General features: G+C 63.1%; 1 protein-coding gene across 1 annotated transcript in view; it reads left to right on the top strand.

Moving 5' to 3' along the window:
• Positions 1–12,547, top strand: part of LOC113205593 (E3 ubiquitin-protein ligase HERC2) — a 25,110-nt gene extending 12,563 nt beyond the window's left edge. Inside the window, exons 26-44 of the mRNA XM_026421269.2 lie at positions 438–1,288; positions 1,374–1,620; positions 1,699–1,877; positions 1,952–2,791; positions 3,011–3,214; positions 3,300–3,701; positions 3,813–5,178; positions 5,258–5,466; positions 5,549–5,858; positions 5,941–6,267; positions 6,414–6,659; positions 7,326–7,723; positions 8,051–8,586; positions 8,796–9,227; positions 9,324–9,430; positions 9,658–10,196; positions 10,278–11,085; positions 11,175–11,419; positions 11,501–12,547. Of these exons, the coding sequence (XP_026277054.2) occupies positions 438–1,288; positions 1,374–1,620; positions 1,699–1,877; positions 1,952–2,791; positions 3,011–3,214; positions 3,300–3,701; positions 3,813–5,178; positions 5,258–5,466; positions 5,549–5,858; positions 5,941–6,267; positions 6,414–6,659; positions 7,326–7,723; positions 8,051–8,586; positions 8,796–9,227; positions 9,324–9,430; positions 9,658–10,196; positions 10,278–11,085; positions 11,175–11,419; positions 11,501–11,662 (8,408 nt within the window). The 3' untranslated portion in view covers positions 11,663–12,547. The remainder of the gene's footprint in view (positions 1–437; positions 1,289–1,373; positions 1,621–1,698; positions 1,878–1,951; positions 2,792–3,010; positions 3,215–3,299; positions 3,702–3,812; positions 5,179–5,257; positions 5,467–5,548; positions 5,859–5,940; positions 6,268–6,413; positions 6,660–7,325; positions 7,724–8,050; positions 8,587–8,795; positions 9,228–9,323; positions 9,431–9,657; positions 10,197–10,277; positions 11,086–11,174; positions 11,420–11,500) is intronic.
• The last annotated feature ends 399 nt before the right edge of the window (positions 12,548–12,946 follow it).

Raw genomic sequence — 12,946 nt, 5'->3', positions numbered from 1 at the left:
GGTGAGAGATCTTCGCCGACTGTCCTTGACCAAGCCCAAAGGGTCAGAGAACATGAAGCAAAGCGAAATTCAAGGCTATAATGTATTTAAAGGTACAATAAGCGATAAGGCAGACGAACGATAGAATTTACTTTTCACTGTTTTTCGGACTGCTCAACTTTCATCGGGTCTTAAAACTCGGGATGTTGCGCCACAGTCACCACCTTCTCAAAAGATGATCTGTTAGTTGAGCACTACCAGTAGGTACCAACGGAACCGCGCGGAAATTTGACTTTCGCGAGAAATAGGCGTTGTCTCCAGGTGCCCCAGTCTCCAGGTGCCCCACCCTCCCCTAGTGATTTCCGTTTTGTTGTCCCCCTCATTCTTCTTCTTTTCAGCTTTACCGGAATGCTTTATGGAGCCCAACCTTATCGTGTCTTTTGTTTCTGTCGCCGCAGACAACCTGCCCAGCTTGACGGCCTCCCACACCAGCTCGGTGGCGGAGCAGGCCATCGCGCTGCTGCGATCGCTGCACGCCGTCCCCTCCTGGACCGGCGTCATGAACCGCCTGCTGGCCTCCAAGCTGGCGCTGGCCGGCGACATGCTGCACATGCAGGTGCAGATGGTGCCGGTGGGCGAGGCGGACTCGGCCGTGGGCACCATGCAGGCGGGCATGATGGCGGCGCTGTGCATGCTGGGAGGCGTCGACGACCGCCCCCGCCTCGGCGGCCAGGTGGCGCTGCCCGACGGCACCCTGGGCACGGTGGTGCGCATCTCGGGCTGCTGCCGGCTCGTGGTGCAGCCCGCGCAGGGCGAGGCCTCGCGCCACCGCCTGCCCGCCGTGCGCGCCGTGCCGGGCCCCGCGATGGCCCTGGAGCGCCTGCCCCTGAGCGAGCCGCTGCTGGGCGCGTGGGCGCAGCTGCTCGCCGTGTGCACGCAGTCGTCGCCGCTGCAGCCGCAGCCGCGGGCGGGCGCCGTCCTGGACGCGGGGCTGCTGCGCACGCAGCAGCTGCAGCTGGCCGCGGTGCGCGCGTGCCGCGTGCTCTACCGCCACCAGACTCGCCTGCGCCGCGTGCTGCGCGCGCCGCTCACGCCGTCCTTCTGCTCGCACGGCGACGGCATGGCGGCCGGCATGGACGCCATGGGCGCCGACTGCTGCGACGCCCCCGGCCTGGACGTGTCCGGCGCCGACGATGGCGGTCGGTGCGCGGCCTGCTGCCCCAACGGCACGCTGCTGCTTCACGCCCTGCTCTACAAGGCCGCGCAGGCCTCGCCGCTCAAGCCGCACTTCACCAGGCAGGAGATAGAGGTACGGTGGTGGCATTGAAACGCACCAACAAACAGTGGCGTTCCTGTGTCCAGATTGTGTCAATGACGTCATGCTTCCCCCGCAGGCTGCTGCTCTCGCCCTCGTCCAGTCGCTGGCCGCCGAGCTGTGGCGCGGCGACGGCGCCAAAAGCGTGCCGACGGCTGCCCCGGCGGGCGGCGCCGCGGGAGGCGGAGGCAGCGAGGCGTCAACCCCTGCCAGCGAGTCTGTCCCCGCCAGGTCGTTCAAGGCGTCGCCCACTGCGGCGCTCATCACCCAAGTCACCGAGATGGGCTTCAGCCGGAAGAGCGTCGAGTACACCATCAAGATGATGGGTGAGTTCACATGGAGATGGACACATGCTGGGTTCGTAGTTCGCAATAGTGTTATTCAAACTTGCATGTTTCCAATAGGAGAAACAGCGCCGTCGGACGGGCCTCCAATCACCATCGAGCGCCTGGTGGCCTGGTTACTAGAGCATCCAGACGCCGGCATGTCCGACTCGGATACCATCTCGTCGTTCGACGCCTTGTCCGATTCCGACTCGACGTCAGAGGAGGTAGAGGACGTGTCCAGCTCCTTCACTCACGTGGTGCGTATCACTTGGGGTCATTGGCGAAAGGGGTTTCGCTGGTGAGCAGAGTCTTAACTCCGTCTCTGTTGTAGGTGCCGGCCCAGCAGCCGGGCGTGGTCTACCACAGCCGGGCGGACTTCCTCAACAAGGACGAGTACGCCATGTACGTGCGCGACAATATCGCGCCCGGCATGCTGGTGCGCTGCTGCAAGACGTACGAGGTGGTGTACGAGGGCGACGTGGGCCGCGTCATCATCATCGACACGGAGGGCCTGCACGACCTCAACGTGCTGGTGGCGTGGCAGCACCACAACGACACCTACTGGGTGCGTTTCATCCACGTGGAGCTGCTGGGCTTCCCGCCGGGCGCGCGCCGCTCCCCCAGGGGCTCGTCCAAGCCCACCACCGCGGCCACGGCCACCAACACTGGCACTACGACCACAGCGGCCACTACGGCCGTGGCCGGCGCGACCGGCGCGGCGTTGGCGTCGTCCCTCACGTCCCCGTCGGGCGCGTTGGCCGCCGCCGCGACCGCTGCCAGCGCGCCCCCTCTCCGCAGCCCCGAGGCCACCCCGGACTGCGCGTCCTGCCACCGGAGCACGCAGGGCGGCGCGCGCTACGCCTGCCACCAGTGCCGCAACTTCTGCCTCTGCGAGGCGTGCTTCCACGTGCTCTCCCGGAGCTTTCACCGCCACCAGCTGCTGCGCGTCAGCGAGGGCGACGCTGACGCCACCTTCGTCCCGGGCGTGCGCACGCCGTTGGCGCGCGCGCGCCAGTCCTCGCACGAGGGCAGCACCTCAGCGCTCAGCTCGCTGGTGGAGGACTGGACGCAGTGCGTGAAGCGCGTCAGCGCCTCCTCCCGGGAGGGCTCGGTGTCCAAGCTCTTCGACGGCACCTGCAGCTACTGGCAGAGCTGTGGAACACAGGGCAAGGTCAGTGATTTAACCATATGGAAATATATCTGTTTGTACACCCGTTTCCCTGAAAAATGGAAAGTTTTCACCGAAAAGGTCATCTCTCTTCATTTTTAAGAACAGTATTTCTTTTCCAAAATTTTAGTATTGGTATTCGATTACTAATTTGTTTAAACCTTTTATTTCATGTTTTCCCTTGCATATGCGCTTAAGCCTGTAACATACTTCTGCTTCTAGCACTGGATCCGCCTAGACATGCAGCCCGACGTGACTATCCAAATGCTGACCATGACTGTGGACCCGAGCGACAGTAGCTACATGCCCTCGCTGGTCGTCGTGTTCGCCGGGGACAGCTACTTCGCCGGAGACATGACGGAGCTAGCCAGCATCAGCATCAGGCACACGGACACGGTTGTGCCCCTGCTCACCGATGTCAAGGATGTGAGTACACTTTACACAGGAGCAGCTCTTGGAGCAACTTTCTGCATGTCCTCGCTCCTGGTGCTTATTCCTTCTTCCTGCGCAGTACTACCCGTGCGTCGAGGTGGCCATCAAGCAGTGCCGCAACGGCGGCATCGACTGCAAAGTGCGCTCCCTCAACGTGGTGGGGCGGCGCCGCGTCGTGGAGGACCCCGTGCCGAGGTCCTTCTCGTTCCTGGCGTCCGAGTACCAGTCCAAGGAGCCGCCCGCCCCCTCCGAGTGGGGCCTGGGCTCGTCTACCCTGGGGTCGCTCTCCGCGGCGCTGGGCGAGGCGAGCGACGCACCCAGTCGGGTGTACGTCTGGGGCCTCAACGACAAGGACCAGCTCGGCGGCGCCAAGGGCTCCAAGGTCAAGCTGCCCGTCTTCTCCGAGACGCTGTCCTCCCTCAGGCCCATCCATATCGCCGGCGGCTCCAAGACCCTTTTCGTCGTTTCCTCTGACGGCAAGGTAAGTTTTGAATTAATAGTACCCCACTCACTTCAATTTACGTACTTTGTGTACCACCCTTTATGTTGCACAAGCACCTGCTTGACGTCTTGGCTTTATTTTCGGCACCAGCTGTACGCGTGCGGTGAGGGCTCCAACGGCCGCCTCGGCCTGGGCCACAGCGGCAACGTGGCATCGCCTCGCCAGCTGACGGTCCTCGCGCCCTACGTGGTGCGCAAGGTGGCGGTGCACTCGGGCGGCAAGCACGCCATGGCGCTCACCCAGGACGGCAAGGTGTTCTCCTGGGGCCAGGGCGAGGACGGCGAGCTGGGCCACGGCACGAGGGCGACCCTAGACCGGCCCCGCCTCATCGAGGCCTTCCGGTCCAAGCGGATCCGGGACATCGCGTGCGGCTCGGCGCACTCGGCGGCCATCACGTCCGGCGGCGAGCTGTACACCTGGGGGCTGGGGCAGTACGGGCGCCTGGGTCACGGCGACAACGCGACGCAGCTCAAGCCCCGCGCGGTCAAGGCGCTGCTGGGCCGGCACGTGGTGCAGGTGGCGTGCGGCAGCCGCGACGCGCAGACGCTCGCGCTCACCAGCGACGGCATGGTCTTCTCCTGGGGTGACGGCGACTTCGGCAAGCTCGGCCGCGGCGGCTCCGAGGGGTGCAGCGTGCCGCAGAACGTGGAGCGCCTCAACACGCTGGGCGTGTGCCAGATTGAGTGCGGGGCACAGTTCTCGCTCGCGCTCACCAAGACCGGCCAGGTGTGGACCTGGGGCAAGGGCGACTACTACCGCCTGGGCCTGGACTCGGACGCGCACATGCGCTGGCCCACGCTGGTCGAGGCCCTGCGCGGCGAGCGCGTCGTGCAGGTGGCCGTCGGGGCGCTGCACTGCCTGGCCGTCACGGACCTGGGCGTCGTGTACGCCTGGGGGGACAACGACCACGGGCAGCAGGCCTCCGGCTCCACGCTCGTCAACCGCAAGCCCGCCATGGTGCAAGGGCTGGGCGACGTGCGCATCAAGCGGGTCGCGTGCGGCTCATCGCACTCCATCGCCTGGACCACGACGGACCCGCAGCCCGTGGGACTGCAGGAGCCGGTGCTGTTCGACACGACGAGGGACCCGCTCGGCAGCTCCATGCTGGGCGTCATCGAGCCCGAGCTTCCCGAGGGGGATGCCGGCAACTCCGCGCCGCTCGGTTCGACGCCCACCCCGGCGGCAGTCGCTGCCGCGGCAGCCGTGGCCGCCCTCGGGACCGGCCCGCCGGCCCCAGCAGCCGCTGCCACCACGGCCACGACCAACCCGCCCTCACCCCTCGCGGCCCGCCCGTCGCTCTCGCAGATCCTGCTGGGCCTGGAGACGGCCGCGGCGAGGCAGCACGCCCTCAACCATGTCCTGGCCGCGCTCAAGATCATGCAGGCCAGGGAGGCGCTCATCTCGGCCTTCAACTGCTCCGTGGAGAGCGTGGCTAACGCCGCACTCTCGGCTTCAGGTGGGTCTTTGAGTCGAAGCCGTGCGCTAGGAATACCCCATCTCGGCAGTCGGTCATCACGCTCTTGATTTGATTACAGAATGCTCCGTTGCTGCTGATTCTCCGGAGAGCCCATTGGAGACGTTAGATAGCGTCGGCATGGGCTTGGTGATCCAGGAAGCCCTCGACGAGGCCCTGGCTTTGCAGGCGGCGGAAGTCCAAGTCCAAGACGAGGCCGAAGGAAGCGAGCCAGAGATCGCGCAAGGAGGGGGTGAGGCACCGGCCCTGATGCCGGACCTCATGGTCGTGGTAGGTACCTCTCATCGCCCCTTCTTCTACTTTACTGACCGGTATCGTTGTCCTGACTTTCCACTCTGTATCATCCCTATAGAGCACCCACACGACCCCGGGCAGCGAAGACAGCCCCATGGGCTTCCCTTCATTCTCGGCGTCCTCCTCGGCCAGCCTCTGCTCGAGGGCCTCGGGGTCCAAGATGTCCTCCAGCGCCATGAGCGTGATCGCCGCGACGGCCACGTCCAAGGCGCAGGTGGTGGGCGCCCTGGAAAGCGACGCACCCGCCCTCGCCGACGAGCTGTGCGGCCTGCTCGGCCCGGACGACGCCTGCATGCTCGTCGACATCCTCAAAGTGGCGCTCAGCGCCAACTGCGAGTCCAAGGAGACACTGTCCAAGATTCTCTCGTGTAAGTAGTACTGCTCCTCGGACTCCCCCATCGGACGCTCCGACCTTGTTCACACGTGACTGACGCCGTTTCTTTGGCGCAGCCTTGGCGGCCACCAACCCCGGCGTGCGCGCGCTCCTCGTGGAGCTGTGCGTCACGGAGCTGGAGGACGTGGCGCGGGACACGCACGCGCGCCGGCGGGTGCCGCAGCCCGTGGTGCAGGAGAGCAGCCACCCCTACATCGACGACGTGACGCTCACGGGACACGTCAAGGTGCCCGGCGCGGACAGCCTGCGCGTGGAGTTCGACCGGCTGTGCTCCACGGAGCGCCGCCACGACCCGCTCACCATCACGGACGGCGGCGGCCGCGTGGTGGCCGTGCGTTCTGGGCGCGAGTGGAGCGACTGGTGCCAGGAGCTCCACGTCCCCGGTGAGTCCGCCCGTCTTGCGTCTTATTATTCATTATTAGTTTTCCAAAAGAAACTGCCACTAAAAACGTAACGCGACAGCTGTAAGATAGCTCAACGCACCCTAAAAAAATTCTCAAAATTCTGACTGACTTTCTTTCAATTTCAGGCGATGAGCTGCGCTGGAAGTTCACGAGCGACGGCTCCCTGAACGGCTGGGGCTGGAGGATGACGGTGCACCCGGTCGTGCTGTCCACGTCGCGGGACGTGCGGGCCGAGCGCCTGGTGCTCTCCGAGCCCTCTATGGAGCTCGTCATCTGCCTGCTGGAGCCGCGGCTGCTGCACGGCGCGGACCGGCACGTCGTGTCGCGGCTCGCCGCGGCGCTCGCGGCCTGCGCGCAGCTCAGCCACCTCAGTGAGTACTACTCTGGGCCGTGCTCATAAATTACGTCTATTTCCAGGAAGTGGTAGGCTATTTCGTTTGACCTGGAGGATGTGAACGGACGTGTTTTGGAGACCCGGTTAGTGTGCGTGGGTAAAAATTTTTCTGGCGCGTTGATACAGTACCTCATCATAAGAAAGTTCGGAACTCAATCCGAGATCCAAGAAGCGAATGAACTCCACCCCATTAACTCACCCTGCCGCCCCCTTCACCTGCCCGACGGCGAGGCTCTGACCCGGACCCGGCGGAGGTCGGGGTGAATGGATGGTGAGAGTGAGTACACGCGACCCACTCGCGGCAGCCGCACATTGACCGACCGGTGGTCCCAGCCCGTGGCCGCGCCGCGGCAGCCCGACCCCCCGGGGCGCCTACCTCCCTCCCGACATTTCCACAACATTCGCCCGCTGTGGGACCGGGCTGTTTATCTGTCTGTGTATGCCGTCGGTGTGGGCGGGATGATTCTGCTGATGCAAATTGTAAAACCGCTGCCGGTGTCCAACGAAACCTCCCCTCACCCTCCCCCCGCTGTGCATTTCCTGTTTAGCGTAGAACTTTGCCGGTATCGGCGGCCGCGAAATGCAGCAGAGCCGCGCGCAAGAATGCCTGGAAGCCCAGCTGAGCGTGCCGTTTGTTTTGCAGTGTCGAGCGAGCGGATGTGGTCGCTGCAGAGCCTGAGGCGCCTGCTGCGCGCGGGGCTGGGCCACGGGCTCGGCCAGGGACTGGGCCAGCAGGGCCTGGGCGGCGCGGCGGGGGGCGGCGGCGGCGGCGAGCCGGTGGCGGCGCTGCTGCAGGGCTTGCCGCTGGCGCTGCTCCGCCAGCACGAGTACGAGGACCCCGCCGTGCGCTCCGGCAAGCAGCTCATGCACAGCCCCTTCTTCCAAGAGCTGGTGGCGCTCGCCTGCGACCTGGGCCTCGACTCGCTGCCCTGCTGCGCCGAGAACCACAAGTGGTCCTGGTTCCGACGCTACTGCATGGCGGCGCGGGTCGCCTCGGCCATCATCAACAGGAAGACCCTCCCCGTCACCTTCTGCACCGAGGTGAGTCCCATCGTTCTGGCCCTTCTGGCCGGACCTCCACCCGGGTGCTCCGGATGTTAACCCATATTGTGACCCCTAGAGCTAAGCGCCGCTAAGCGCCACCAAGAAGGCACGTGTTGCATCACACGCACGCATGTCTCCAGATCAGTCGCTCCACGCGCACTATCTCGACATTTAGGAAAAAACGACAGTCGTTATTCTGCGAAAGCGAGCCGCCTCGCATTGCCCCTAGCGCAACGCACTCGCGCCCGCGCGCGCGCGCGCCGTTCTGGCATACGACGAGACAAATAGAAAAAAATAAATGTATGTTTTGTTTTTTCCGCTTAGGTTCGCAAGAGAATCATGGAGTTGTCGGAAGAGGGCACGAGCACCAAGGACATGAGCACCGAGCACGAGACCCACGCCGTGTTCAAGCTGGAGCACGACGAGCAGCTGCTCATGTGGCTTAACCGGCGACCCGACGACTGGACGCTGACCTGCGGCAGCGGCACCATCTACGTCTGGGGACACAACCACCGCGGCCAGCTCGGTGGCGTGGAGGGCACCCGGGTGCGCCTGCCGACGCCGTGCGAGGCGCTGTCCGCACTGCGCCCCGTGCAGCTGGTCGGCGGCGAGCAGACTCTGCTGGCGGTGTCGGCCGACGGCAAGGTGTACGCCACCGGGTACGGCGCCGGCGGCCGCCTCGGCATCGGCGGCGTCGACTCAGCCACCACGCCCACCCTGCTCGAGTCGATCCAGCACATCTTCATCAAAAAGGTGGCCGTCAACTCGGGCGGCAAGCACTGCCTGGCGCTGTCTGCTGAGGGCGAGGTGCTCTCCTGGGGCGAGGGCGACGACGGCAAGCTCGGACATGGCAACACCTGGTAAGTTATTCCTGCCGCCCGACCCGACTCGACCCCGGCGGTGCGCGGTGCGCGGTGCGCGGTGCGCGGTGCACGACCACGGCCCCGCGGGGTGCATTGCCATTCATGGTTGTTTTTGTTCATTCATGTGATTCCGGCCCCCGTGGGCCCGGGCCCACGGCCCCGCCGCCGGCCCTCGTCTAACCTTTTCTCCCCACTGCCCCCCGCAGCTCCCTGGACCGGCCGCAGATCATCCAGGCCCTGCAGGGCTGCGAGATCGTGGACATCGCGTGCGGCGGCGCGCACTCGGCCGCCATCAGCGTGGGCGGGGAGCTGTACACTTGGGGCAAGGGTCGCTACGGCCGCCTCGGGCACGGCGACAGCGAGGACCAGCTGCGGCCCAAGCTTGTGGAGGCCCTGGTGGGCTACCGGGTAGTGGACATCGCCTGCGGCAGCGGCGACGCGCAGACCCTCTGCATCACGGACGACGACAACGTGTGGTCCTGGGGGGACGGCGACTACGGCAAGCTCGGCCGCGGCGGCTCCGAGGGCTGCAAGGTGCCCATGAAGATCGAGTCGCTGGCTGGGCTGGGCGTCATCAAGGTGGAGTGCGGCTCCCAGTTCTCCGTGGCGCTCACGCGCTCCGGCAGCGTGTACACCTGGTGAGTGCCGCGCCCGAGGCCGGGCCGAGCGCCCCGCCGGCGCCATGAAGTGGTAAGCGTGGATAACCGGGACTTATTTCCATTCCGTGCGCGCAGGGGCAAGGGGGATTACCACCGGCTTGGACACGGCACTGACGACCACGTGCGAAGGCCGCGGAAGGTATCTTCGCTCCAGGGCAAGAAGATCATCTCCATCGCCACGGGTAAGTATTTGTTTATGCGCGGCCGGGCGTGCGCCATCGGCGTGTGGCGCCAAGCGGTTTGAGTTTGGGGCAGATCGCGGCCCGAGCCCCGGCGAAGCCCCTGCGGAGCGCCGGGTAGGCAGACCCGCGGCGCGCGCGTGTCCTGCGGGTGTGCGTACCCGTCCTGCTGCAGGGGCCGGGCCGGGCGAGCATCCTAACGTGACCCCGCTTCTCTCGACTCCCCGCAGGCTCCCTGCACTGCGTGGCCTGCAGCGACCAGGGTGAGGTGTTTACGTGGGGCGACAACGACGAGGGCCAGCTGGCGGACGGCACGACCAACGCCATCCAGCGGCCGCGGCCCGTGGTCGCGCTGCAGGGCAAGAAGATCACGCGCGTGGCGTGCGGCTCGGCGCACACGCTGGCCTGGAGCCTGGCGCAGCCCGGCGGCAAGGACGACAAGGACGCGGCCGGCATGTCCACGTCGGCGTCCTCCGTGTCGGGCCCGCGCCTGCCGCAGAGCGCGCCGCTCGAGTACGACCTGGTGCGCGACCTGCCCATGAACACGCTGCGTGACCGGCTGCTGCTGCTTCACCACTTCAGCGAGCTGCTGTGCCCCGGCGTCGCCATGTTCCCCGTGCAGCAGGCGCTGCAGGGCGACGTCAGCCTGTCGCAGCTCCGCGCCTCGCTCGTTTACTCCATCAAGGAGGCAGCCTTCCGCAAGGTCATCCAGGCCACCATGGTGCGGGACCGCCAGCACGGCCCCGTGCTCGAGCTCAACAGGATCCAGGTACGTGTGCTCCCCGAGCGCTGCCCCTCGACAGTCGGCCTTTGGCCTCGGGCGTCTCTGACGCATTGTCTCTTTCCGCAGGTGAAGCGGTCCCGCGGCTCCCGCGGCGGGCTGGCGGGCCCCGACGGCATGAAGTCCGTCTTCGGCCAGATGGTGGGCAAGATGTCGCTGCTGACGCAGGAGGCGCTCTTCCTGCCGCACCGCGTCTGGAAGGTCAAGTTCGTCGGTGAGAGCGTGGACGACCTGGGCGGCGGCTTCAGCGAGAGCATCGCCGAGATGTGCGACGAGCTGCAGAATGGGTCGCTGCCGCTGCTGATCCCGACGCCCAACGGGCGTGACGACGCCGGCACCAACCGGGACTGCTTCCTGCTGAACCCGGCGGCGCGCTCGCCGCTCCACCTCACCATGTTCCGCTTCCTGGGTGTGCTCATGGGCGTGGCGGTGCGCACGGGCAACCCGCTGAGCCTCAGCCTGGCCGAGCCCGTCTGGAAGCAGCTCGCCGGCGAGCCGCTCACCCCCGCCGACCTGACCGAGGTGGACCGCGACTACGTGCCCGGCCTGCTCTGCATCCGGGACATGTCGCCCGACGAGAAGCTCTTCCAGACGCTCGAGATCGCCTTCTCCACGCCGTCCGCGTCGGGCGTCGAGATGCCGCTGTCGACGCGCCACCGACGCATCACGCCCGAGAACAGGCACGAGTACATCCAGCTCGCGCTCAACTACCGGCTGCACGAGTTCGACCAGCAGGTGGCCGCCGTGCGCGAGGGGCTGGCCCGGGTCGTGCCCGTGCCGCTGCTGGCGCTGTTCCGCGGCTACGAGCTCGAGACCATGGTCTGCGGCTCGCCTGACATCCCCCTCGCCTTGCTCAAGTCTGTCGCCACCTACCGCGGTAAGTACTACTTCGTCTACCCTTAACCGTCCTTCCCCCCGTCCCGTTCGCGTCCCGGATCGCTGTCACGCGCTGTTCCTTTGTTACAGGCGTGGACGCCGGCGCGCCACTGGTCCGCTGGTTCTGGGAGGTGATGGAGGAGTTCAACACGCAGGAGCGCTCTCTGTTCCTGCGCTTCGTGTGGGGCCGGACGCGCCTGCCGCGCAGCAAGGCCGACTTCCGCGGCCGCGACTTTGTGCTGCAGGTCCTGGACAAGTACAACCCGCCAGACCACTTCCTGCCGGAGAGCTACACTTGCTTCTTCCTGCTCAAGATGCCTCGGTACTCGTGCAAGGTGAGCCCCGCCCCACAAAGACCCCGCTCCGTCCGACGGCCACCCCTGCTCACCCACTCGTTTTGCCATCGTCTGTTTCAGCCCGTGTTGCTGGAGAAGCTCAAGTACGCCATCCACTTCTGCAAGTCGATCGACACGGACGAGTACGCCCGCGTGCCGATGCCCGGCGGCGCAGTCTCGAGCGACACCAACGAGATGGACAGCATCGCCAGTGACGAGAACGAGGCTCCAGCCCACCTCTAGACTGGTCCGAGCTGTGGGATTATTGTCCCGTTTGTGGGTCATGCTTAGTAAATGCTTGCCAAGAGGAGTTGCCGAAACAATGACGTCGTTTCAGGGAAGGTCAGAGAAGAGTTACATTATTTTTTCATTCAGTATTGCTGTGAAGTTACATTTATTTATTGTTGTTATTTTTACAAAGGGAATTATGTGCTCAATGTTTATTGCTCTTTTTAAAACCTTACTCATTTTTCTTAAGGCTTTCAGTTTATTATTGTGAATGTGTTAACTTTGTGTATTTGCCACTTTAAATGGTTTGTGGTAGAGACGCACAAGATCAACCACCTTTGGTCAGGATGACAACTGTGATTTACTGTACAACATAAATGTGAATGTGTTGCTGGAACTTGTTAAGACTAGAAGGAAATTATTTAAACAAATTTATTATGCCTGTCCATTAGTATAGGTTGGTAAGCAACTTGTCTGCATATGTTTATCATATTGTATGCTATCCTAATTTGCTTACAAAATATGTGATACTTAATGATACTTTGTATAATTAGCTGTAAAATGTGTCATATCTATTGTAAATATCTCATTTTTTTAAAAAGAAAAAGACAATTCTTTGTTGACATGCCATTTTTCTTAAAATGCTGGACTAAACTCTCTATACTGAGTTTATTATTTTGCTACAAGTAAGCATTAAAATTTTATTCTCATTTTGCATACTTGCAATCCCATCTCGAACTGTAATTTCTCATCTGAAATACCTTCCATATTAATTAAGTTAAAAAGTTATGTGATGTTAGTTTTAAGTTTCAATTTATGTAAGTTATGATATAAGTGCACCAATACTGCAGCAAACCAAAGGTCCGCAAAGTAAATCGCATTATCATGCGCTATACCTAACTGCGTTTGTCTTATTTGAGTTATTTGAGTTTGAGTCTCTCTCTACCTTCACCACCGCCACCGAACCGCCGTCGCGATTCTTCGCCCCTGATGGCTAACTCGTGTTCTTGGGTCGTGAGTCTCCAGCTGGCCCTATCACTTCTTGAGTGTGGTCCCATGGACCTCTGATGCTGTATCGGTTGCATTGGGGAAGTCATGTGTGGGGCAGCTGTGGCCGCAATAAAAACTCGGTTCTCATTATGCATTTTGTGGCCGTGGCCACAACTGTACACAAATGCGACAGCCGAGACGTGTGTTGGCTCTGAAACGGGATTCATTTTATCAACGTCCTGATTAGAAGGTCCCACCACAAAGGCACAATTCTGGAAATATGTCAGCTAGTCATGGATCGGGAGGAAC

Source organism: Frankliniella occidentalis, unplaced genomic scaffold (genome assembly GCF_000697945.3).
Source record: "Frankliniella occidentalis isolate FOCC.00 unplaced genomic scaffold, Focc_3.1 Scaffold110, whole genome shotgun sequence".
In the NCBI taxonomy this organism is placed as follows: Eukaryota; Metazoa; Arthropoda; class Insecta; order Thysanoptera; family Thripidae; genus Frankliniella; species Frankliniella occidentalis.
Note: the sequence above shows the minus strand (reverse complement) of the source record. Positions and strands in the feature narration are given on the sequence as shown.